This window comes from Babylonia areolata, chromosome 16 (genome assembly GCF_041734735.1).
Source record: "Babylonia areolata isolate BAREFJ2019XMU chromosome 16, ASM4173473v1, whole genome shotgun sequence".
Taxonomy (NCBI): Eukaryota; Metazoa; Mollusca; class Gastropoda; order Neogastropoda; family Buccinidae; genus Babylonia; species Babylonia areolata.
Window position 1 is genome coordinate 6531230 of NC_134891.1, and position 23570 is coordinate 6554799.

Below are 23570 nucleotides of genomic sequence, written 5' to 3' on the forward strand. Positions count from 1 at the left end.
TAGTATATATATATTGGGGCGGGGCCGGGGTACTACTAACCCACACACTGGCACACACACACACACACACACACACACACACACACACACACACACACACATTTCTTTCTTCTTTTTGTTCTTTGTTGTGTCTATTAATCCTTCGGGGCTGACTTAGACTGACAATAAATGAAGTCGAGTCGAGTCACACACAAAAGAATTCAGTCAACGCACACACTGACACAGACACGCGCGAGCACGCGTATACACACAAACACACTGACATGCATGCACGTACACACGCACGCGCGCACCCATACCGCACGCACACAGTGAGGTCAGTGTCGCACACCCCCTCCGTTTGCAAGCTTACCGAAAATTTCACCTCAGTGGACAGAAACTGAGGAATGTATGCTGCCAACGTTAACTGAACTGAACTGAACGAACTTTGGCACACACACACACACACACACACACACACACACACACTCTCTCTCTCTCTCTCTCTCTCTCTCTCTCACACACACACACACAGACTGAGCGGTGATCAAGGTACCCCCCCCACCCACACACACACACACACTCACAGCACGGAGCAGTGCTAGAAAATACACACACAGGCAGCATATAACTGTGCTCACGGCAGAAAGATACCCACACCTGCATCATATAGCGGCGCTCAAGTTACCCACACACGCAGCATGTGGCGATGTCAGTGATACCCATATACGCAGCATATAGATGTGTTCAAGATACCCATACTCACGACATACGGCTGTGCTCATGATACCCACACTGGCAGCATACAGCGGTGATCAAGATGCCCACATTCGCAGCATAAAGCGATGCTGAAGATACCCACCCACACTCGTAGCATACAGCAGTGCCCATGATACCCACACTTGCATCATATGGCGGTGCTCAAGATACCCGTACACGCAGCACACAACTTTCATTGTTAAAACGTTGCTCCTTTACTGTGTACTGAGCGTGCCGGTATCAGTTCAGCACTGAGCTCTTTCTGAAGTGACCATCAGTATCTGTTGTACAGTATTGAAGTAGTATCGTGTCGTATTGCTCGTAACGTAGGCACACACACACACACACACACACACACACATATATATATATATATATATGCATATATATGTGTGTGTGTATATATATATATATCGGTGTGTGTGTGTGTGTGTGTGTGTGTGTGTGTGTGTGTGTGTGTGTGTGTGCAGATATATATTGTGTTGTATTAGATTCAGTTGCATTAATATCATTATGTATTGAATTTATTTGCATCAGTTGCATTCGATCAGCGTAGCCGGGTCTAGTAGCTGTGTTGATTGTACTTATTAAACTGTGGTAATAAAGATATTGCCTTTTTCTCTCTCTCTCTCTCTTTTTTTTTTTTTTTTTGTCGCAAGTACTGACAATGTATCTCTGTGCGCCCGGCCGGAGCCATTGGGGACATACTTCATTCTTTTTCTTTTTTTTTTCTTTTTTTTTTTCCAGTAAGTTTTTGTCTGCAAGTGTATTCAGTTTGTTTTCCCAGCAAAGCGGAATTTTCTCAGTGCCGGCAGAATATTCCAGGGACAGCGCCGGCCTTTCAAGTCAGTGTTGCCGTGTCAGGTTTTTTTTGACTCACTTGTGTAAACAAAGTGAGTCTATGTTTTAACCCGGTGTTCGGTTGTCTGTGTGTGTGTGTGTGTGTGTGTGTGTGTGTGTCAGTGTGTGCGTGTCTGTGTGTCCGTGGTAAACTTTAACATTGACATTTTCTCTGCAAATACTTTGTCAGTTGACACCAAATTAGGCATAAAAATAGGAAAAATTCAGTTCTTTCCAGTCATCTTGTTTAAAACAATATTAGACCTCTGGGATGGGCACAAAACAATAAAAAATGAAGCCTAATTATATGCAAACTGCATTTACTGTTATATTTATATTTTTTTTCATTCTCTAAACTTGGCATTTTGACCTCTTATTCTGACACAACAACAAGAGGAGTTATTATTATCATTTTTTGTTCAACCAGGAACTTCTTTTGCTAAGCATGGAATTTTTATTTATTTTGCAAACGTTTTGGTGCAGATAGTAAAAAAGGGGAAATTACTCTGTAATTAATGCTAGGGGACTTAATTTATCACAAGTGAGTCTTGAAGGCCTTGCCTCTCTTGTTTTTCATTGTGCGCCGGCCGAGCCGCGGCCAAGTGCATGCTGCACACTGCACTGACCTCCCGGGCCGCCGGGGTTATTGTCTCATCCGACGAGTGAGACTGCAGCACTCAGAAAACCACTGAAGATGTAGCGGAGGAAGACAGTAAAAATCCCGGCTCATTACTGAGTTATATGGTACTCGAACACTGTTGATTGACATTCGATCGCCCTCATCTCTCTCTCTCTCTCTCTCTCTCTCTCTCTCTCTCTCTATATATATATATATATAGTATGCAGTGCGAACGGGCACTTACAATTACTGACTAGGACAAGACCACCGCTCAACCTAAAATTCATCGATGTTTTTATTTCAGTTTACACAACTGACAGGGTGTAATTATATAATTATAGGCTGTATTGTGACACACGCCAACACATACACAATATCACCCAGACAGGAAAGACGAAATAATGGAGACTATTATACACAGCCGGCGAACGCCGGACACTTAATTAATGGCAATTTGTTTACAGCCCAGTCGACAAAAAACAAAACAAAACTTAAAACGACAACAACAACAAAAACACCCAAAAAACAACCACAACTAAAAAACATCAACAAAAAACCACAAACAACAACAACAACAACAACAACACACACACACAAAGAAAGAAAGAATGAAAGAAAGAAGAAAAAAACAAACTACGAAAAAACGAAACAGACTGCAATTACTCGTATGTGCAACAGTTGGCTTTGGGGGGGAAAAGAAAGAACAAACAGGCATGTGACTTGCGCCTAATGGAATGCCGTCAAACTGTAATTATAAGTGTGTGTGTGTGTGTGTGTGTGTGTGTGTGTGTGTACTGCAGCATTACGAACTATTTTTACTTTGAAGAAGATATCACTACGCGTTGAACACAACGTTACCATCACTTGTATCAGAAAACATCACAATAAAATACGCACTGCAGTTCAAACTGGACTGGGCTCATCTCCTTGTGTGAAGAGGTCTTTGGTTGAATCTTGAACTGATTCATTCGGTCTTCAGTGAATTTTTTTGTGTGTGCGTAATAATCATAATCCTAAGCACTACTGTGTCAACTATTCATTCCACAACACAGCACAGCACAGCGCGACAGAACGCCCCAACGGATGTGACCTGTTTGTTAGGAATTTGATCCGACCATGCTTGTCGCAGACTGAGACCGTAGCCTATCACATCGAGGAAATATTTGGCGGAGTAACAAAATGGGAGAAAAGTATCTCATTCGCGCGATCAGAACGACTTTGTTCGTGGTTTTTATATGCCAGTTGGTAAGTTGTATTTCCAAGAGAAAAATGTCGCCTGTCAGTTTCGAGTACAATGAAGAATTACGAATTTTAGGCTTGACTAATCATTATTGATCAGTTTTGTTTACATACCTACGCGCCCCAATCTGACTATATAGTTTGTATTATTCATTAGTGATATCCAAATTCTATCATAGAACAATACTACGGTTATTTGAAATATTAGGACAGCAAAAGAATCAAACACGGAAACGAAGAAGTTTAACAGGAGGTCGAAGCAGAGGTGTAAACAATTCAGATTGGAGCAAGTGGTGTGACGTTCACGTGTTTGAAGTATGTTACATGTTTGTGTCTTATTGTCAGTGTACTGAAGCAAGATTTAAACCAACAGCAGCAACAGCAAAGGATTGATGAACAGTGAATAACATACACTGATACAGTGTGTTTCACCCAACAACAGAATAGGTTACTAGTATGCATGTAGTGATGAACTGATGTTTGGGAGATCAGTGTGTGAAATGCATGCTACACAGCATACAACTGTTCGGTCACAGTAGATCTTGCACACACACACACACACACACACACACACACACAATCACAATCACAATCACACACAGCATATAACTTACCGGACTACATGCCATGCAGCTTATAAGCACACACATATAGTATATACAGTGCCTGCTATATGTATGCTCCATGGTCTGTATTATGCACATGTACGCACACACACTATCACTGACACATGCACTCACAAACACAGAACCTACAGCATATATATATGCCCTGTGGTCCCACTGATACATACACACACAAATGCACGTGTACACACACACATGCATGACACAATGAATACACATACAGTCTTGCAGTCATTTTGTGCACAAGCTTGACAAAGCTGCTGTAAAAGTCAAAATAGTGATTTTACACAAATACACACACATACACTGATACAGTGATACACATACAGTGATACACACACACACACACACACACACACACACACATACACACAAATAGACACATATACGCATGTGTCATGCATTTTATGGGTACATGTATATATAAACACATGAAGGTATATCACCAAGTAAAGGGGATGATGATTATAAAAATCAAAAGAAAATTTTCTGTCAGAATTCACATAGCAAGATTCTCAGCTCCCACCATTGATCAGCTTGCTGATGAGTCTTGTACAGTTTGGTATTCCTGTCTTTCCGTAACACACACAACTCTTCTCAAGGATTACAGTATCATTAATTCACATACACACATTCCTCTTGTAAAATATATTGTTTTCCTCTCACTAAGAGTCATTGTGCTGAAAAGATGTCAGTATTAATAACTGACACATGTTGTTTTTCTGTTTCCAGTTGTCCACAGTGGAGAGACAGGTATTTGATTTCCTGGGTTACATGTGGGCACCTATCATTGGAAACTTCTTCCAGATCATTGCTGTTATTCTGGGGCTGTTTGGCGCATATCAGCACTATCGCTCTTTTGTCGTGGTGGTAAGGCTTCTTTGCAAATTAGTGTGATGATGATGTTGGTGTTTTCTCTTTTCATTTGTTTCCTGGACTCCTTTAGATTTTTTTTTTATCCTTCAATCTGTCTCAGTTCTCTTGCTTACTACTTGCATGCAAGTGTGCGTATACTATATATATATATATATATATATATATATATATATATATATATATATATATATATAAAAGAGTGTGCACATGTTTGTGTCTGTGTGGACTCGGTGTAAGCAGACCAAAGTATGAAAAAGAATTGACTGTTCTTTTTTCAGTTGCTTTCACTTGGATGTGACTTTGATGGTGTATATTGTGAACTGATAATCTGATGTGTGCATTAAAATTAATTTTGTATAATATGATTACAAACTTAAGAATGGATTTTTTGCATAGTTATTCTATGCTGTGCAATCCAGAAACACAAGTTGTCTCCTTTGTCTGTCTGTGAGGATTTTCAAAGAAATTTACAATATTGAAATTTAATACTCGTAGATATACTAAGATAGTGAGGTTCTAACATTGGCATCAATTTCTGCTTTTGTTGTTAATGTTTGTTGTAAACTTGTTTTCTTTTATCATCATTGAAATAATCTGTCACATTTTCTGTTGATCATTGCACTGGCTGACTAATACTTTACAGTATTGAATGTGTTTGGTTTTCAGTATGTGGTTTGGAGTCTCCTGTGGCTGGGATGGAACATTTTTGTCATCTGCCTTTACATGGAAGTGGGAATTTTGAAAAGAGTGAGACATATGTGTGTGTGTGTGTGTGTGTGTGTGTGTGTGTGTGACTGTATATGTGTGTGTGTGTGTGTGTGTGTGTGTCACTGTGTATATACGTGTGTGTGTGTGTGTGTGTGTGTGTGTGTGTGTGTGGCTGTGTATATATGTGTGTGTGTGTGTGTGTGAGTGTGTGTGTGTGTCACTGTGTATATGTGTGTGTGTGTGTGTGTGTGTCACTGTGTATATGTGTGTGACAGAGAATTCAAACTTTCAGACTTAAATATGTTTACTTGAGAGTGAATAGAAAAGCTGCAAGTTTTTTTCACCATCAAAAGGTTAAAAGTCCCATAGACTCTTACGGCCATCACATTCTTACTTGTTAAAAGGGGAGGAGGCCCCTTGATGTATTCACTGTGACGAGCCTCTCACTGTGAAACAGGTGCTCATCAACTGCTGGGATGTGCATAACATTGGACACAGACATTACACAGCAGATTTTCTGAAGACTTAAGTGTTAAGAGTTAGATGCCAATGGACGTCCTGAAAGAAGTGAACATTTTCAGTCAAGATTTGAATGTTTTAAACTCTGGAAGTTATTTTGAGTGAAAAAATTGAAGCGGTGATAAATTTTCATTGTATTTTTTTTCACCCTTGACTAGAAGTAGATGCTAGCATGGCGATAGTGTTGGGATGGCCTTAGCAGTCGGTGATGTTCTAAGCACCACAATTTAATTTGATTTACGGCTGTCGGGTCAGTGAATCCATAACCACTGTGTCTAGGGTTCAGCATAGGTAGGCAGGGATCAGGTTTATCCTTCCCCGACCAAAGTCAGGGGTACCCCTTCATACCCAGGTGAAGTGAGGAAAGCCAGAGCTGAGTGTCTTTCCCAAGGACACAACTCCATTCCGAAATGGGGTCTCGAACACTGATCATAGGTGAACGCTGTATCAGAAGTCCAACACCAAACCGACTGCCACGACTCTCGACTGTGGTATTAGGGAGATGATGAACTGAAAGTGAAAAGCAGCAATCTTACAGTCTGATCTAGCAATGTCTTAGAAAGTATTTTCAAGGACAACAAAATATGAATTTTTAAGTTGAATACAAAGTTATGAAACTTTTGCTCTTTACTGGTCTGTGGGACGAATCAAGAATTTCACTGAATTTCTAATGCAGCTCATCTACTTTAAAGTTAAGTGTTAAGCTGAAATTTGTGTAAATCAAAGGTTTTTTTAATTTCATATGTAATGCTGACATCTTAAAAATATCTTATTCAGTGTTATTGTTAAAAAACAGACAGGTTGAACTGCTTCTGAATTAAATATCTTCTCCCACGCTTGTATCTTGACAACTCAAAGCCAAAGATTTCAGTCCATTACATTACAATTACGTTGTTTATTCTCACACACAGGACTACACCTCCCCACCACCCTCCCCCTGCACACCCCCCTCCACCCCCAACACACACATTCTAAGATCACAAAAAAATGTGAAAAAACAATGAAATTCAGGAAGAAAAAAAAACATGCCACTGAAAAAAAAAAAAAAAAATGTGGAAGATCAGTTAACACAACAAAAACAGAATCATTTGCCTGGACTGCCTGGTAAGTGTGAAGACCAAAGAGAATCTCACTGCCTTTTTTTTTTCAGAACCGTGAGCGCTACATTCTGACGATTGGCACAGAGAGCAAGTCGTGGTGGCTGGAGCACGGCATTGGCTGCGAGGTCACCAATGACACCTGGGAGGCCAGCCCCGCTGAGCAGGCCAAGTCCAGCCGACCCATTCCGCCCGAGGAGTTTGTGCAGGGCTGTGTCCTTCACTACTACTACGTGGAGGTGATCCATGCTGCCGTGCAGGTCCTCCTAGCGGTAAGGGGTTTCTGTGGCGTGCATGGGGGTGTGGTCAAGGGGTAGGGTTGTGAGGGCAGGGTGTTTGTGTGAATCGGAATAATATTTCTTTAACTACACATACTTTACCGTGACCCGCTAGTGCAGACTCCGGCAGGGAGTCCGATTTCTGTCCTGTGAAAACTACTGCCCGCCTGTGTAGAGAAAACGAAAGTAGCTACGGCCGATAACCTCCCGGAAGTTGGTTACTTCCCCTCTATATCCCTGACTAGCTTCCTCTTTTTCCGGCAGCCATCTTGACTCCTGATCCTATGCTCTTCGTACGGCTACTTTTTTTTTTTTTTTATTTTTTTTTTTTTGTATTTTCTGTCTGTCTATTGATTCTTTGACACATGTTTTGTGTCTGACGAAGACTGGGGTGTGTGTTGGGCATGTTTGTGTGTTTTTGTGTATGTATGTATGTATGTATACATGCACATGCATAAAACAGTATATATACCATGTTGCATTTCTGTTAACTTGTTATGAAATACTGGAGGATGTGTGTGACATTTTCTGTGTTTGTATTTTGAAAGAGGGAAAGAGATTATTTCACAGTTTTAGAGATATCATTGAGATGGTCTTTGCAGTTAAGTGAACTAAAATTTCTAGGTTTTTTTTTCAGGAAACACTGTCACTCATGCAAATTCAACCCTTCTTCGGATCCACTCTGTTTACGCATACCCAGATTCAAACACTCGACTGTTGGCCGCCGTTTTTTCTCTGTCTCTGGACCTTGCGATTGGAATGAACTACCTCTTTCGCTTCGTCAAGTCTCTACACTCAGCTCTTTCAAGTCTGGCCTTAAAACCCACCTCTTCCCAAAATAGCCTCCCTTGCCTGCCCTTCCTTGTCTTTAGTTTCCACAGTTTTGGAGTTATGCATGCGTGTGAATGACTGGTGCAAAAGCGCTTTGATTTGTCTCTGCACAAGATCCAGCGCTATATAAATACCATTATTATTATTATTATTATTATAATTACACATACTGTACCATGACCCACTGGTGCTGCTTACAAGTCACCCCGCTCTTGGAGAAGAATGTGGGAAGAGTGACATCATGGAAGAAACTGCATGGACATTGTTCCCCGAGGCTGCTGATGGGGTAGAGTGCAGAAAATCCACAGGAGCTGAAGTGTATGGCAGAGCCCCCATGTGCGAGGGAGGGTTGGGGAAACCGGGACAGCACTTGCGGTCGCAGCGGAAGGCTGAGGGAGGTAATTGCTCCAGGGATTGCAATAGATTTGCGGGAACGGAACTGCGTTCCTTTGTGCCAAAGTTGCTGGGCAAAGGGAGGGGTATTTGTATTTGTATTTCTTTTTATCACAACGGATTTCTCTGTGTGTGAAATTCGTGCTGCTCTCCCCAGGGAGAGCGCGTCGCTACACTACAGCGCCACTCATTTTTTTGTATTTTTTCCTGCGTGCAGTTTTATTTGTTTTTCCTATCGAAGTGGATTTTTCTACAGAATTTTGCCAGGACCAACCCTTTTGTTGCCGTGGGTTCTTTTACGTGCGGTAAGTGCATGCTGCACACAGGACCTCGGTTTATCGTCTTATCCGAATGACTAGCGTCCAGACCACCACTCAAGGCCTAATGGAGGGGGAGAAAATATCGGCAGCTGAGCCGTGATTCGAACCGGCGCGCTCAGATTCTCTCGCTTCCTATGCGGACGCGTTACCTCTAGGCCATCACTCCTACGGATTGTGTATGGACAGAGGAAACTGCTCCGGCAACCACTGAGGATTGTGGGGGACTGAGATGCATCCCTTTTCACTGAATGTGTAGCTGAAACTGTGAGAAGAGAACTGTGAATTGTAGGCGGCACTGGTGGGTCTTGGTAAGTATGCTAGATTGAACATAATTTTGTCGTTAGTAGGGGGCTGTCTTAAGTACGTTAAAACAGAACAGGCACCACTGAACACCACCGAAGTGACTCAGCAGCAGTGCAGGGTCTCCTCTGGTGTGTGGCCTCTTGGCAACCTAACATCGATTGGTTCCCTGTGGACTGCCGACGCTGGAACTGCGACAGACGAACCCGGGTGTGGCCGTGTATGGGGGAATCTAAATGAGCGGCGTGGGAGTAATGCCACTGAAACGATGCAGATGATGGGGCAGCAAAAAAAAAAAAAAAACAACAAAAAAAACAACAACATAATTTAGGGGAAAAAATCCTTTGAGTTTTTTTTGTCACAGTTGACCAGTGTACTTTTTGTCTTCCTTTCTTATAATGGTTTGCTTTTCCTGTTTGGTGTGATTGTTTGGTGTAATACAGAGATCAGGTTGGGTTCAATAGACAATAGGTCATATGACTGGAAGAACATAAAATCAATAGGTCATTTTGAAAATCAATAGGTCAAATATCACCCGTCCCGGGCTTTTTCAAACTTTAATAATGCACAAATGAAAGGAAAATGTAATACATTGGCCATCCTGGTCATTCATTGACTAGAAAAAAAAGAAGTTAAGAATGTCATTGATTTCTGACAAGAAAATGCAATGTTCTGGTCTTCTGCGTTGACTAGAAAACATATACGACTGGCTCATTTACTGCTGTCAGGCGATTATGCCTTGCGGGAAGATGACGCAAGGACAACCCTTGGTTTTGCAGCCTACTTTCAGTTTTCCCGGAACTGCACTCGGTTAATGCAAAAGTGGGAACGCCAATTCTTCTCGCCGAAACTCGCGAAAGGCAGCGATAAAGATTCGTTTCGGATTTTGTTTCGTCACGGATCCGTATTTTAATAAACCAGTTTATAGTCATTTCCTGTAGGAGCAGACGACAAAGCGATCGCGATCGTTAAAGAGAGAGAGAGATGGTTACTTTGGTTGACCGACTGGTCATAAAAACAATAAGTCATGTGACCTGGCAACTTGAAAAACAATAGGTCATTTCAAAATTAAATGCGTCAATGACCGATGACCGATGTCGAACCTGATCCCTGGTAATATGTAGTGACACGCTCTTGTCATTTTAGATATTGGATCTGTTTGGATTTATTATACATTACTAATCATGTGGACATTTTTGTTCAGTTACCCTATAGGTGAATGAGCAGTACTGACTAAACAGTATTTTACAGACTACAAGATGCTTTGGATTGTAAGATGCACCCTCCAAATTAGAAGAAAAAAAAAAAAGAAAAGGAAAGAGATTTCAACAGTTCAGAAGGCATTTAAAACTTATTTATATCAAAATGATGAACAAAAGTGATAAAGATATATATATAATATATTTTGAAAGAGCTTTGACAGGTCGATCGCTGTCGTTGTTGCAGCCGTGCATGCACACTTACTGGAAGTTGACGTCCAGGCCATGAAGTCATCATCATCAGAACACTTTTCACCTGTTCATGATGATGTATTGTCTGTTCTAACTACCTGCTCTGTCGGTCTCTGCCTTCTTGAATCCAGTCGTGATCATTGTTTCAAGAACTTCCTGCCAGGCTGACATGATCCGCCGATAGACTTAAGGCAGTGATGCCCAGCAAAGTCTGCCATTTTTTGTGACAGAAATGTTCTTCTGTAGCCGTCTACTACGTCCACAAATGTAGATGTGATTTTTAAGCAGTGGACAATGGAAACGTTCATTCCTGTTCACTGCCATGAATGTCGTACTCCCATGTTGGGAGGTTGCTCTCGATACAGTTCTGATTCATGACAGCATTTCTGTTGGCGTACTGTTTTATAAGGTTGATGGATCAAAAGTTTAAGGGGAAAAAAAAGTGTCGCCTTTTCTGCGGTGTTACAGTCCTTAGAATACAGTATTTTATGTTAGTTGGTTGTTCTTTTTCGTTTTCTTCTTTCGTGTTTCTTTATCCTATGGTGTTACTACATTTCTTGATCATTTTCTCTTTGCTTGAATGATGATTTCATATGTTCACAAGAGAGGCAAGGCCTTCAAGACTCACTTGTGATAAATTAAATCCCCTAGCATTAATTACAGAATAATTTCCCTTCTTTACTATCTGCACCAAAACGTTTGCAAAATAAATAAAAATTCCATGCTTAGCAAAAGAAGTTCCTGTTTAAACAAAAAATGATAATAATGACTCCTCTTGTTGTTGTGTCAGAATAAGAGGTCAAAGTGCCAAGTTTAGAGAATACAAGAAATATAAATATAACAGTAAATGCAGTTTGCATATAATTAGGCTTCTTTTTTTATTTTTTTGTGCCCATCCCAGAAGTGCAATATTGTTTTAAACAAGATGACTGGAAAGAACTGAATTTTTCCTATTTTTATGCCTAATTTGGTGTCAGCTGACAAAGTGTTTGCAGAGAAAATGTCAATGTTAAAGTTTACCATGGACACACAGACACACGCACACACACACACACACACACACACAGACAACCGAACACCGGGTTAAAACATAGACTCACTTTGTTTACACAAGTGAGTCAAAAAACCATGGATTGTCACTGGCTCATGTAAGATAATGGATTTTGTTTTTTTTGTTTGTTTTATGTATCAACAACCTGTGGCTTGTCCGGCCTGCCTTGCACACTGACACGGCTGTGTGCTTGCTGTTTTCACCTGGGGGATCAATCATGTGACCACTGCTGCCCTCACTGTTTCTTCTGACTGCGTTGCCGGTGCTCTCTTCAACACGTTAATAATAACTCCTGTGGATCTGCTGGCTGCTGACAAACTGTGTTTGCCTAAACACTCCTGTTGCTCATTATCTTATTTATTCATTCATCGACTCCAAACCTTCTGTCGGCCACATGTTGACAACTTCCTGTTTTGTCTTTTCCTCAACGCGGGTGACTATACTGGTTGATGCCTTTTTTTTTGTCAACCACATCGACAACACTTTATTCCAATGAAATTTAAAAAAAAAAAAAAAAAAAAAAAAAAAAAAAAATCCCACCAACATTGTCCGTCAAAACATACCGATACCATCTCCTGTGATTACAACGCACGCCGGTGTCTGGCTGCTGCGTCGTCGTTGTCGGCTGCTGTGGGTGCTGTGGGTTCCTCACCCAATCTTGACGTTCAACAACCGTGCTGACCCGACACACTGCTGCGTAACACCTGTAACTTTGGATGGATGGCAGCTGGTGGGTTTGGTGATCTCCTGTGTCATTCTCCATACCTACCTGGAAGAGGAAGACGCATGTGAGTTTTCTGTTTTGTCCCCTTTTTTTCTCACTTTTGTCTGTCTGTCTGTCTGTCTGTCTTTATTCTCAGTTGAGCTAACCCTTTATTTTTCCTCCTTGATCATTGTTAGGTATTTATTTATTCAAGAGGGAAAAAAATAAACCCACAAAAACGAAAAAAACAACCACCTTACACAGCTCTTTTATTTGTCATTAAAAAAAAAAAAAAAACCAACTACCCAAACAAAACACAAACCCCTAAATACACAATTCCAGGCATGAATTTGATTCATAGGTGCTACTGTCATGGACTTGGGGGGAAATAAAAGGAAAAAAATCTGAATAAAGCAGAAAGCACCAAAAACCACTCGGTGCTTATGTGATGCAGTGATATGGGAGAAGGATTGAGTTTTATTGGATTTTGATTCAAATTCTATATCATTCATGTGTCCACTTTATGATTATTATTTTTTTTTTAAAGATTCTTTTAAAAGATTCCTTGGATAAAGTTCTTAAAATAATCTTTTCCATTAGGAGGAGGAGGAGTATTATTTGCAGTTCAGATATTAGTATAGATCTATTAAACATTTTCAGAATGGCAGATCAGTGATCCTACTTGTGTTGTCTGTCACAGTGTCAGTCTCTTATCTTCCAATGAACAGATTTTTTTTTTTTTTTTTTTTTAATAAACATTATCTACAAGTCTTGCAGGAACCACATTCCTCTTTTAACTGATGAGTCTCCAAGAGGAGGCACACAGCAGCGTACCAGGTATTGTGCATTTTCCAGATGATTTCTACACTAACACCAATGTAAACCCCGACGACTTTGGTGTCCTGCGGTCGTCGTACATGCAGCTGGAAGCCATTGATGTTTCCAGCATAGGTGTGGACGTGGGTGACAGCCGATGGAGAGAGTTCAGGTGTTTGTGTAACCAGGGGCTGACTGTGTTTTTCGTTTTTCCCTTGCTAACTTGAAGCTGAGGTGGCTCGTCCTTTTTGCAGTGCTGGTTGTTCGTCTCTTGTCTGTGACATGGCTGATGATGAAAAAAAAAAAAAAAAAAAAAAAAAAAATTGTCATGCATGCTGTTGGCTGCTCTTCTTGAGTGTTCTGCCCTACTCTCGTTGTTCAACACCAGTGTCTTGTCTAGGCCATGATGTGTTGACCGGTTTCTGTGTTTTGAACACTGTTATTGTGCCACCTTGACTCTGCAGCATGGTATGCACTCTTGACTCTTTTTTTTTTTTCCTTGGTCCTGATATCAAATATAATGTGCACTGTATTTTGTGTGTTGGTTATGTTTGGAATATATTGAACAGTTCCTGTGATCATTGTTGGAAGAAGAAAAACAAGAGAGGCAAGGCCTTCAAGACTCACTTGTGATACACTTAAAAAAAAAAAAAAAAATCCAAGCTTTTTATGTATTGAGTATAATTTCAAAATGTAATGTTTAAGATGAGAAAGATCAGTTTAAAGCAAATTAAGTCCCCTAGCATTAATTACAGAGTAATTTCCCTTTTTTACTATCTGCACCAAAACGTTTGCAAAATAAAAAAAACTTCCATGCTTAGCAAAAGAAGTTCCTGTTTGAACAAAAAAATGATAATAATGACTGCTCTTGTTGTTGGGTCAGAATATCAGATCGAAGTGCCAAGTTTAGAGAATACCAAAAATATAACTATAACAGTAAATGCAGTTTGCATATAATTAGCTTCATTTTTTATTTTTTTTGTGCCCATCCCAGAGGTGCAATATTGTTTTAAACAAGATGACTGGAAAGAACTGAATTTTTCCTATTTTTATGCCTAATTTGGTGTCAACTGACAAAGTGTTTGCAGAGAAAATGTCAATGTTAAAGTTTACCACGGACACACAGACACACACACACACACACACACACACAGACAACCGAACACCGGGTTAAAACATAGACTCACTTTGTTTACACAAGTGAGTCAAAAAGGAATAAAGGAAAGAACATATAACTGAAAGATAGGAAGAAGAAGATAAAAAGAATTAACAACGGCAACAAAGTCTAATGTGTTACCTAGAGTGCTTGTCTGTACTCATTGTAATGGAAAAGAAAGCAAAATATCCAGTGTGAATAGTGGAAAATTTAAGCATTTCAAAATCTTTTGGACTTTTGAGTTATCATTTCTGATGGCATTATCAGAAACAAAAACAGCTGATGAACCGTCTGCAATAAAATTGTACTCCAGGCACATGCTGATATAGATAGGGAGATTTTGGAATACCTTTTGACATATATAACTTCAATAGAAAGCGTTTACTCCAGACACAGACTGGTTTTGCTGTCCGTTTTGAACATTCCTGATTATATGTGTGAAATTTGACACTTAAAAAAAAAAAAAAAAAATGTTTGCAGCACTTAAAAATCTTTTAAAACTTCACTTTTGTCACAATTCATACACCACATGACATGAATTTCCCACTCTTTTTATTATGGTCACTCAGTTTCCCTTGTTCTGATGTTTTGCTTGTCTCCCTTTACCTGATGATAAACATGATTGAAGTACATGGAATTCAACACAATAGCACACACGCACGCACGCACACACACACGCACACACACACACACACACAGAAACTCAGACCAAAGCTTATGAGCAAGAAGACAATAACAGTTGACTATTTCTGCTGTCTGGCATGGCTATAAAAGATGAATATTAATAACGACTCGTTTGCCTGAATATTATCTTTCTTCCCAAGGCATGAAATGATTTGTGGGCAGTATGCTGATTGAGTGATTCATGGCATATTTTGTCTTGTGGCATCAGTTGTGCATTTGGACTTGGCCATGATTATGCGTTCATTGTATTTGTCACAGCTTTTGTGAGATCTATTACGCACCCCTTTTGCTTTTCCCCCCCCCCCCCCCCCCCCGCCCCCCCTCTGCCCCATCCCCTATAGGATAATGATTGAAAAACAAAATTATCTTGACTTCCCTCTCCCACGTAACGTTTGGTAACTTGCATAGCTCTGTGTGAAGAGTTGAGGGGCCCGAGTGAGAGAGAATGAGATGATTGTCAGAGTGCATGTGTGAGTGTGTGTGTGTGTGTGTGCGTGTGTGTGTGTGTTGTGTGCTTGTGTGTGCGTGCATGTGTGTGTGTGAATGCTTATATATAATATAATATCATTATATGTATGTGACAGAATTTATGCTGGACAGGTTTTGTATTTTAGAAATATTTTTTATTTTATATAAACCTGACACAACACCAGAGTGGTTTGCTCCTAAAATCACTTTGTTACCAGATTCTGCACCTGCACCTGCAAATGCAGAGCTTTTGCTTACGAAGGGCAAAGAAAAATTATTAACGTCATCGATTCTTAATTCCTCTGTCACCTTTTAAAACAGCTGATTTTTTTTTGTTGGAGAATAAAATGAAAACTTGTTTAAATCGTAATACTATGAAACATAGAAGTTAGAATATTTTTTAAGGTAGTGTGGTGTTGGTATCAGAAAAAAAGGATTCTTAGTGTTGAAAGATACAACACGCGTTCCAGAGTCATGTGTCAGTGTCCCTAAATTTGAAAACAATTGTATTGAAAGTGCTTGCAGTGCACATTGTTATCGTATCAAAACATGTGAGGTTTTGTGTGTGTGTGTGTGTTTAAATTATTTTCTTGAGCAGTACTGCTGCTGTTCTGATCATGTTGAAGGGTTTAGAGTGGACTGTGTGTGACAGTCAGGTTGGTTTCTGTCTTGAATGTCACTTTGGTCAAACAGGGCAATGATTACCACAGTGCTAAGTCTGATCAATCAGGTCATGACTGAACCTATTCCTGAAGCAGAATCACCGACAGTAACAGTATCTTCTCCTTCCGTTCTTGCAGCAGCCAGCCCCGCTAACGACGAACTGGAGTTTGTGAAAATCCGCAACCGATCAGCTGCCACCAACGCTCAACGCGCTGCCACCACCACCACCACCACCAACTTTGACAACCTGGCCTTTGACAGTGACAACTACGAAGACAACGACAGCCTGCGGAGAGCGTACCGCCTTCCTCCCCCCGGAGGCCCCCGGCCGTACGAACAGCCTCCCAGCTACGACACCACCATGAGAAACACCGCCAGCACAGAGGCGGAGACTCGAGCGGCCAACCTGTACTACGCCTCAGACCGGCAGAGCGTGAGGAGCAAAGCCAGCACCAGATCCAAGCGCTCCGCGGCAGCGGCGACGGCATCGGGGTACCAGAGGGGAGGCAACCAGGCGTCCAGTCGCAGTCGTCGCAGCACCAGGTCGCGGGGTCGTGACCGTGGCGGCGGCCCGCAGGACTTGCCGTGGGTGCAGATCACGCCCTCCACGTCTGGCAGTGTGATGGACGGTCACTCAAGACACTACCCGTGAGGTGGGTTGGGGTGGGGTGGGTTGGGTTGGGTTGGGTTGGGTTGGGTTGAGGCCGTTGATTAATTGTGGACTGTAGTGGCTTTTGTGAGGCTTCCTGGATTTGGTGTGATGACACGTTCCTTGTGTGTGACAGTATTGTGAGTGTGTTATGCTTGTTACTGTGAGTGTGTGTGTGTGTGTGTGTGTGTTTGTGTAAGTATGTGAGTGTGTGTGTGTGTGTGTGTGTGTGTGTGCATGCATGCAAATGTTTTTGTGTGTGTCAGTGTGTGTGTGTGGTTTTAATTTTGTGTGTGCTTTTACTGCCTTATTGAAAAAAGAAAGAAAAAGAAATCGAAGAACACAAAGCAGTTATGTTGCCTTGTTTGTGTTATATGATTTTCTTTCTCTCTCTCTCTCTTTTTAAATTTTTTTTATAAATATCACTCATGGGTGATACTACTGACTTCAAATGTAAAACAGTTCTTGCCAGTGGAGACGGTGAAGTCTGTGGTATGGCGCATTCTCTTCATTTCTACAGAGCTATCAGAAACTGTAAAGGGTTAATACTGTACCATAGCCAGTGATGTGTTAGTGTCTGCATGTTTGTTGGTTTGTTAGGCCAGTGTGATGCTGATAGGAAATGAAACTATGTCTCACACATGACATAAATTATTGATAATTATTGATCTAATGATCTAAATAGTGGAAGATACGGTTTGTCAGAATGTGTTGTGTGCAGGTGTATATATATATATACATATATATATATATGTATAAATAGATATATGCATGTGGATGAATATGTCATGCTCTTGTGGGTCGACTGATGTTATGTGGCATTTTATTTATTGGTATTTTACTTTTTATACTTTTTATAAAAAAAAACAAACCAACATTGACATTTAATGATTTATAATCAGTGAAACTCTTGAGAAAAACAACAGTGTTCATCTTGATTGGTCATGCGTTGTTGACTTCTTAACTGCTGTACAGAACTGTCCCAAACTATTTCATTTTTGTATGCATCTATGTGAAATAGGGGGAGAAATTCCACGAAAACTGGGTATTCATCAAGTGAATTATGCAGTTTTGACATTTGATGCAAATCTGACATTTTTGTTGGTGACAAAGAGATGAGTGTGGTTCTGGCATTGCTTGATGCTGACCACTTACAATGAGTGATGCAATTTTGATATTATGTCACAGTGTGTGAGAGTGAATGAAGAAGTTTTTGTTGTTGATTTCTCCTACTTGTGATGTTCATCATGTTGCGTGTGTGTGTGTGTGTGTGTGTGTGTGTGTGACAAACACACACTCTGCTTTAATTTTAAATCAATATTGTACAACTCTTAAAGGAGTCTGCATTGTAAAATGACTCATGTTTTTACAAAAGTTAAAATCAAAGCATTTAGCCATTTGGGTCTTTATCATTAGGGGTTTGATTTATAAAAAAAAAAATAAAAAAAAAAATAAAGATTTGATTTTTGTAGAGTGTGTTTAAAGTCTTAACTACCGAGAGCAAGGTTTCGGTTGCGCATGCGCACTAGAGCCTATCCATAAAAGGGAAAGGGGCAGAGTTTATCTATAAAAACCGCGAGCACGTGTCCGGTAGGTTAGTAGATCGTCATATTTCTCTCCGTTTGCATGTTTTACAAACAATGTGGTTGTTTACGGTTGCCAACGTCGAGGGGCTGTCTGCATGCTTTCCAATTCTCACCGGACAGTACCACGTGCTGGTGCTATTTTTATCTGACAGACACGTCTAGCGCAAACACAAACGGCTCTAGCAGCTGACACATTTTGTACTTTCCAAAGTCAATTCAGGTCTAGATTGGAAGCTGCTAGGCAAATCTCGCTCTCTGCCATAAATGAAGCCAAACCGTAGCTTTATTAGGCTTTTATTTTGAATAAACCTTCACCGACGTCACAGTGTCAGACTCTGGTGAGAAACTGGCTTGATTCAAATCGCCCGCCATTTATAGTCCGGTTCAGGCTTTAACAAAATCTTTCTTTTTGCAGTGTGAGATGGAGTTTTTATTTCTGTGTTGTCTAGATCAGGTGCTTTTGAACATGATGTAGGTGTTAGAGGAATATGACGATAATGTGCTGTATTGTTAATGCTGTTGAGCACCTGTTTTGTGTCTGAACCTTGAATACCGTAATATTAATAATGTGTGTGTGTGTGCATGCACACATGCATGTAGGCATGGAGATGTTACACACTCATGCACATACTCGACACACCCACACACACAGGGAAATTAAAACAACAACAACAACAACAACAACAACAAAAACAACCAAATGAATGCATTACAGGAAAATGGATGAGAAAGACATAAATGAATATCAGAATGTTTGAAAAATCCGATTCTGTGCATGAACTTGCTCAAGAACGTCTACTGTGATACAGTTGTTAGTGTGGGTTAGCTTGAACAGGAAAATGCATTCCTTTTTCTGCAGGATTCAGTTTCTGACAGAAACAGAAGCTAATTGGTGTAGTATTTGACACAAGTTTAAAAAAAAAAAAAATTCTTTTATCTGTTGTTAACTCAGTAGACCAGCCTTCAGTCTGGTTTTTGTCCATTAGTTATAGATCAGTGATATCAGTAGTTGTCAGCTTTATTGTGGTTCCATGTCAGCTTTTTTACATGCTGACATTGTACAGTGGATCTTAACTCTTTCCATACGAACGGCGAAAGAGACGACGTTAACAGCGTTTCACCCCAATTACCATCATCAAAATATTGCAAGCGGAAGGCTCTTATACTGAAGACGTGAATGTGGACAAAGAATACCACAATTCTGACGACGGAAGCTAAAGGTTGGGTCATTCAGACCACCCACTGGACATCCGAGGGGTCTGTGTAGAGGAGAAGAGAGGACTGGCCGTACTGAGTGAGTTAAGGTTGAAACCAGGAAGACTTGGCATTCAAAATCAAAGTTGACACTTGTCTTCTGGAGATTGCAACGAAAAGAAGAAATTCTGTTGAGGCTTTTTTACCCCCCCCCACCCCCCCTCTTCCCTTTTAGTCCCCGGGAATATTTTCAATGAAAAGAAGCATTTTTTTTCTCTTTTTCCAGAATATTTCTGTCTGCTCTGAATTCCGAAGCAGATGATGAAAATAAATAATCTCTCTTTCATGCACCAGAGTAGTTTGTTAGATTTGGCAGTCATCATGTGTAGCAAGCATGAGTGAGGAGCTTGGTGAGCGTTTGCCTGCACACATCTGTAGTCACTGTATCTCCCTCGCTGGAATAAGTACTTCAGACAGTCCATGAGATTTCCTTTCTCACTTATCTGATTCCTGGAAGAAGTCTGATAAAAAAAACAACAAAAAACCCCCAACAAATTGAAACATCATATTATTACGGGCGCAATAGCCAAGTGGTTTAGGCGTTGGACTTTCAATCTGAGGGTCCCGGGTTCAAATCACGGTAACGGCGCCTGGTGGGTGAAGGGTGGAGATTTTTCTGATCTCCCAGGTCAACATACGTACAGACCTGCTAGTGCCTGAATCCCCATCGTGTGTATACGCACGCAGAAGATCAAATACGCACGTTAAAGATCCTGTAACCCTTGTCGGCGTTCAGTGGGTCATGGAGACACGAAAATACCCAGCACGCAAGAACCACGACAGAGTCATCGGCAAGTCGATGTTGGTCGTGTAACGGAAAGAAGAAGAAGACGACTGTGCAAATATTTTTCCTTTCTCACACTTATTGAAGGAGTTTAGGATTGTTTTCCCCTTTTATAGATCTGAATAATCTCCGTGTCACTGCAAAGAGACGATGCCAAGAAAGATATGAAGACCATATTTCTTCAGGGTTTTAGTGCCCCTCCTTGATTTCTGTTTGTTCTGTGAAAAGGCATCTGACTCCGCAGAGTTCTTTTTCTGTTGTTTTTTTTTCTTTTCTACTTTCTTGGGCAAGACAAACGCTGTGTCACAAGTGAATCAGACTGTCACCGTATATCCTGATGAATGAATAGGGTGATTTTTTTTGGATTTTTAAAATTTTTTTTATAGAGCACAGTGATTTAACTGCAGTGATTGTTTTATCATTCAGCAGCTAAACTTTGTTACAGGACTCTACTCTGGTTCAGTGGTTGTGAACACAGTGAGAGATTGAATCTCTCTGGTATATCACTCTCAGTGAAAAGAAAAAATATTGATGATCAACAACTGTGAGGTATAATAATCCATGACACTGCCAATCAGCAGGAATTGAAAGAATTCATGGCATTTCTGTTTCCCGCAATGTTCTTTGTTGTGTTGTCTTTTGTTCAAGCAGTTCAATATTTTGAATGATTGTACATATGGAAAGATGAGTGATATATATTTTTGTTGTTGTCATTCCTGTTTGGTTTCCAGTCTCTGTGGAATCTGTGGTGAAGATGTTCACATTCACATGTGGTGCTGAATATTTGTGTAACGTAAATCAGAGAAACCAAAGTGCTGGGTCAGGTGAGGGATGTTCCAACTGTATAAATGTGTGTGTGTGTGTGTGTGTGTGTGTGCACGAATGCTTGTCATGTGGTCAGACTGTATATTTACTTGGCCATTTGATGTGTCTGATGCTACAAGCTGAATGGATCCTGAGATATATCTTGCAGTCTGATGGGTTGTGAGTTACATAATCTGCCTTTTGTCTTTTTCAGAAAGCTAGATTGTTAATGTGGGCATGCAGCTTTGTGTCACAGATTGCTCTTTGATAAATGCAATCCCTGCCATCTGGAAATTCTTTGCGAGAAATGTCCATATTCTTTTTTCTGCCTTCAATACTTTTCGCCTTCTGGAAGCTTCTGTTCAGCATCTGGTGGTCAGTTTGCCTGTATATTCAGAAGCAAATTTTCCATTTGTTTTCTGTGAATGTGGGATTCATATCAAACTTTTTCCCTTTTTTTTTGTGTGTGTCACCAGAAGGTTTGATTTTACTTCTGGTTTGTTCTTTTTATGTACACCTTAAGTGTACAGTACATAATTATGTTGATACCATCATTCTCCAGTGATAAATGGCATGGAACATCTTCAAAGCATGTATAAAATATTGTATGCAATATTATGTTGACTAAAAATGCTGAACGTTTAGTTGCAGGGACAGATACAATGTACATATTGTTAAGTGTTGGATGATCTCCTCTGGGATATAATATTGTTCAGGGTTGGATGATGTGTAACTTTGGATGTGTTCTTATCATAAAGGCTTTTACCTCCTGTGTAGTTTTTGTCGTGTGTGGCCTTGGCAGTTGAGCGAGGCGCCGTAAGGCAAGCAGCGTGACGTGATGTGTCAGCATATCATCTGCAGAAAGAGGAAAGTAATGAGAGTCAGTGATGTCTTTTGTATTTTGTATTTCTTTTTATCACAACAGATTTCTCTGTGTGAAATACGGGCTGCTCTCCCCATTTTTTTGGTGTATTTTTCCTGCGTGCAGTTTTATTTGTTTTTTCTATTGATGTGGATTTTTCTACAAAATTTTGCCAGGAAGAACCCTTTTGTTGCTGTGGGTTCTTTTACGTGCGTGCTGCACACGGGACCTCGGTTTATCGTCTCATCCGAATGACTAGTGTCCAGACCACCACTCAAGGTCTTGTGGAGTGGGAGAAAATATCGGCGGCTGAGCTGTGATTCGAACCAGCGCGCTCAGATTCTCTCGTTTCCTAGTCGGACGCGTTACCTCTAGGCCATCACTCCACTTCCTATCCTCATTACTTTGTTGTGGCGCAAGCAGCACCTACTTAGACTGAGCTTTCCTACATGCTTAAGGCTGTATGGTGTGATTCAGTGTCTGCATTATTATATACTCAAGCTCCTCTCTGGTCCTGGCCAACATTGATGGGTTTGTTTTTTTTTTTGTTTGTTTTTGTTTCCATGACTCCCACATGCGCCACCTCCTCCCAAAGAAGAAAATTGTAATTTGAGAAATGGGTATGTTCACTGATCACCTTTTTTTTTTTTTTCTCGTTTGGTTACATTCAGACTCATTCTTTGTGTTCTTTAGTATCATTTGTGTGTGTATACACACACACACACACACACACACACACACAGATTCATTCATTGTCAGATTTGGCTTCACCTTTTACGATGGAGAAAAAAAAAAACAACAACACAAACTTTTAAAATACTTTTGAGTTAACGCCATTCTCTCCTTGAATACTGCGGTCCATATATTATATATCACTTCAGTTGTGTGGTCAAGAGACCTTATCCCCCCCCCTGCTGTCAGTGAGTCTCAGGCATGGTTGTCGCCCCTGTCTCGCCCACAGGCTTCTTTCCTTGGACAAGAGTGTATTGATTACCTGTTGACGGGCGCAGTAGCTGGGTGGTTAAAGCGTTGGACTGTCAATCTGAGGGTCCCGGGTTCGAATCACGGTGACGGCGCCTGGTGGGTAAAGGGTGGAGATTTTTCCGATCTCCCAGGTCAACATATGTGCAGACCTGCTAGTGCCTGAACCCCCCTTCATGTGTATATGCAAGCAGAAGATCAAATACGCACGTTTAAGATCCTGTAATCCATGTCAGCGTTCGGTGGGTTATGGAAACGAAGAACATACCCAGCA

The 23570-nt window shown here is 40.7% G+C and overlaps 1 protein-coding gene across 1 annotated transcript; it reads left to right on the forward strand.

The window, feature by feature from the left end:
• Window positions 1–3225: 3225 nt before the first annotated feature.
• LOC143290741 (uncharacterized) lies at window positions 3226–17028 on the forward strand. The gene is made up of 6 exons (XM_076600256.1): window positions 3226–3442; window positions 4795–4932; window positions 5605–5685; window positions 7316–7534; window positions 12614–12674; window positions 16514–17028. The coding sequence occupies exons 1-6, from the start codon at window positions 3377–3379 to the stop codon at window positions 17026–17028; spliced, it is 1080 nt and encodes a 359-aa protein (XP_076456371.1). The 5' UTR covers window positions 3226–3376.
• Window positions 17029–23570: the final 6542 nt, after the last annotated feature.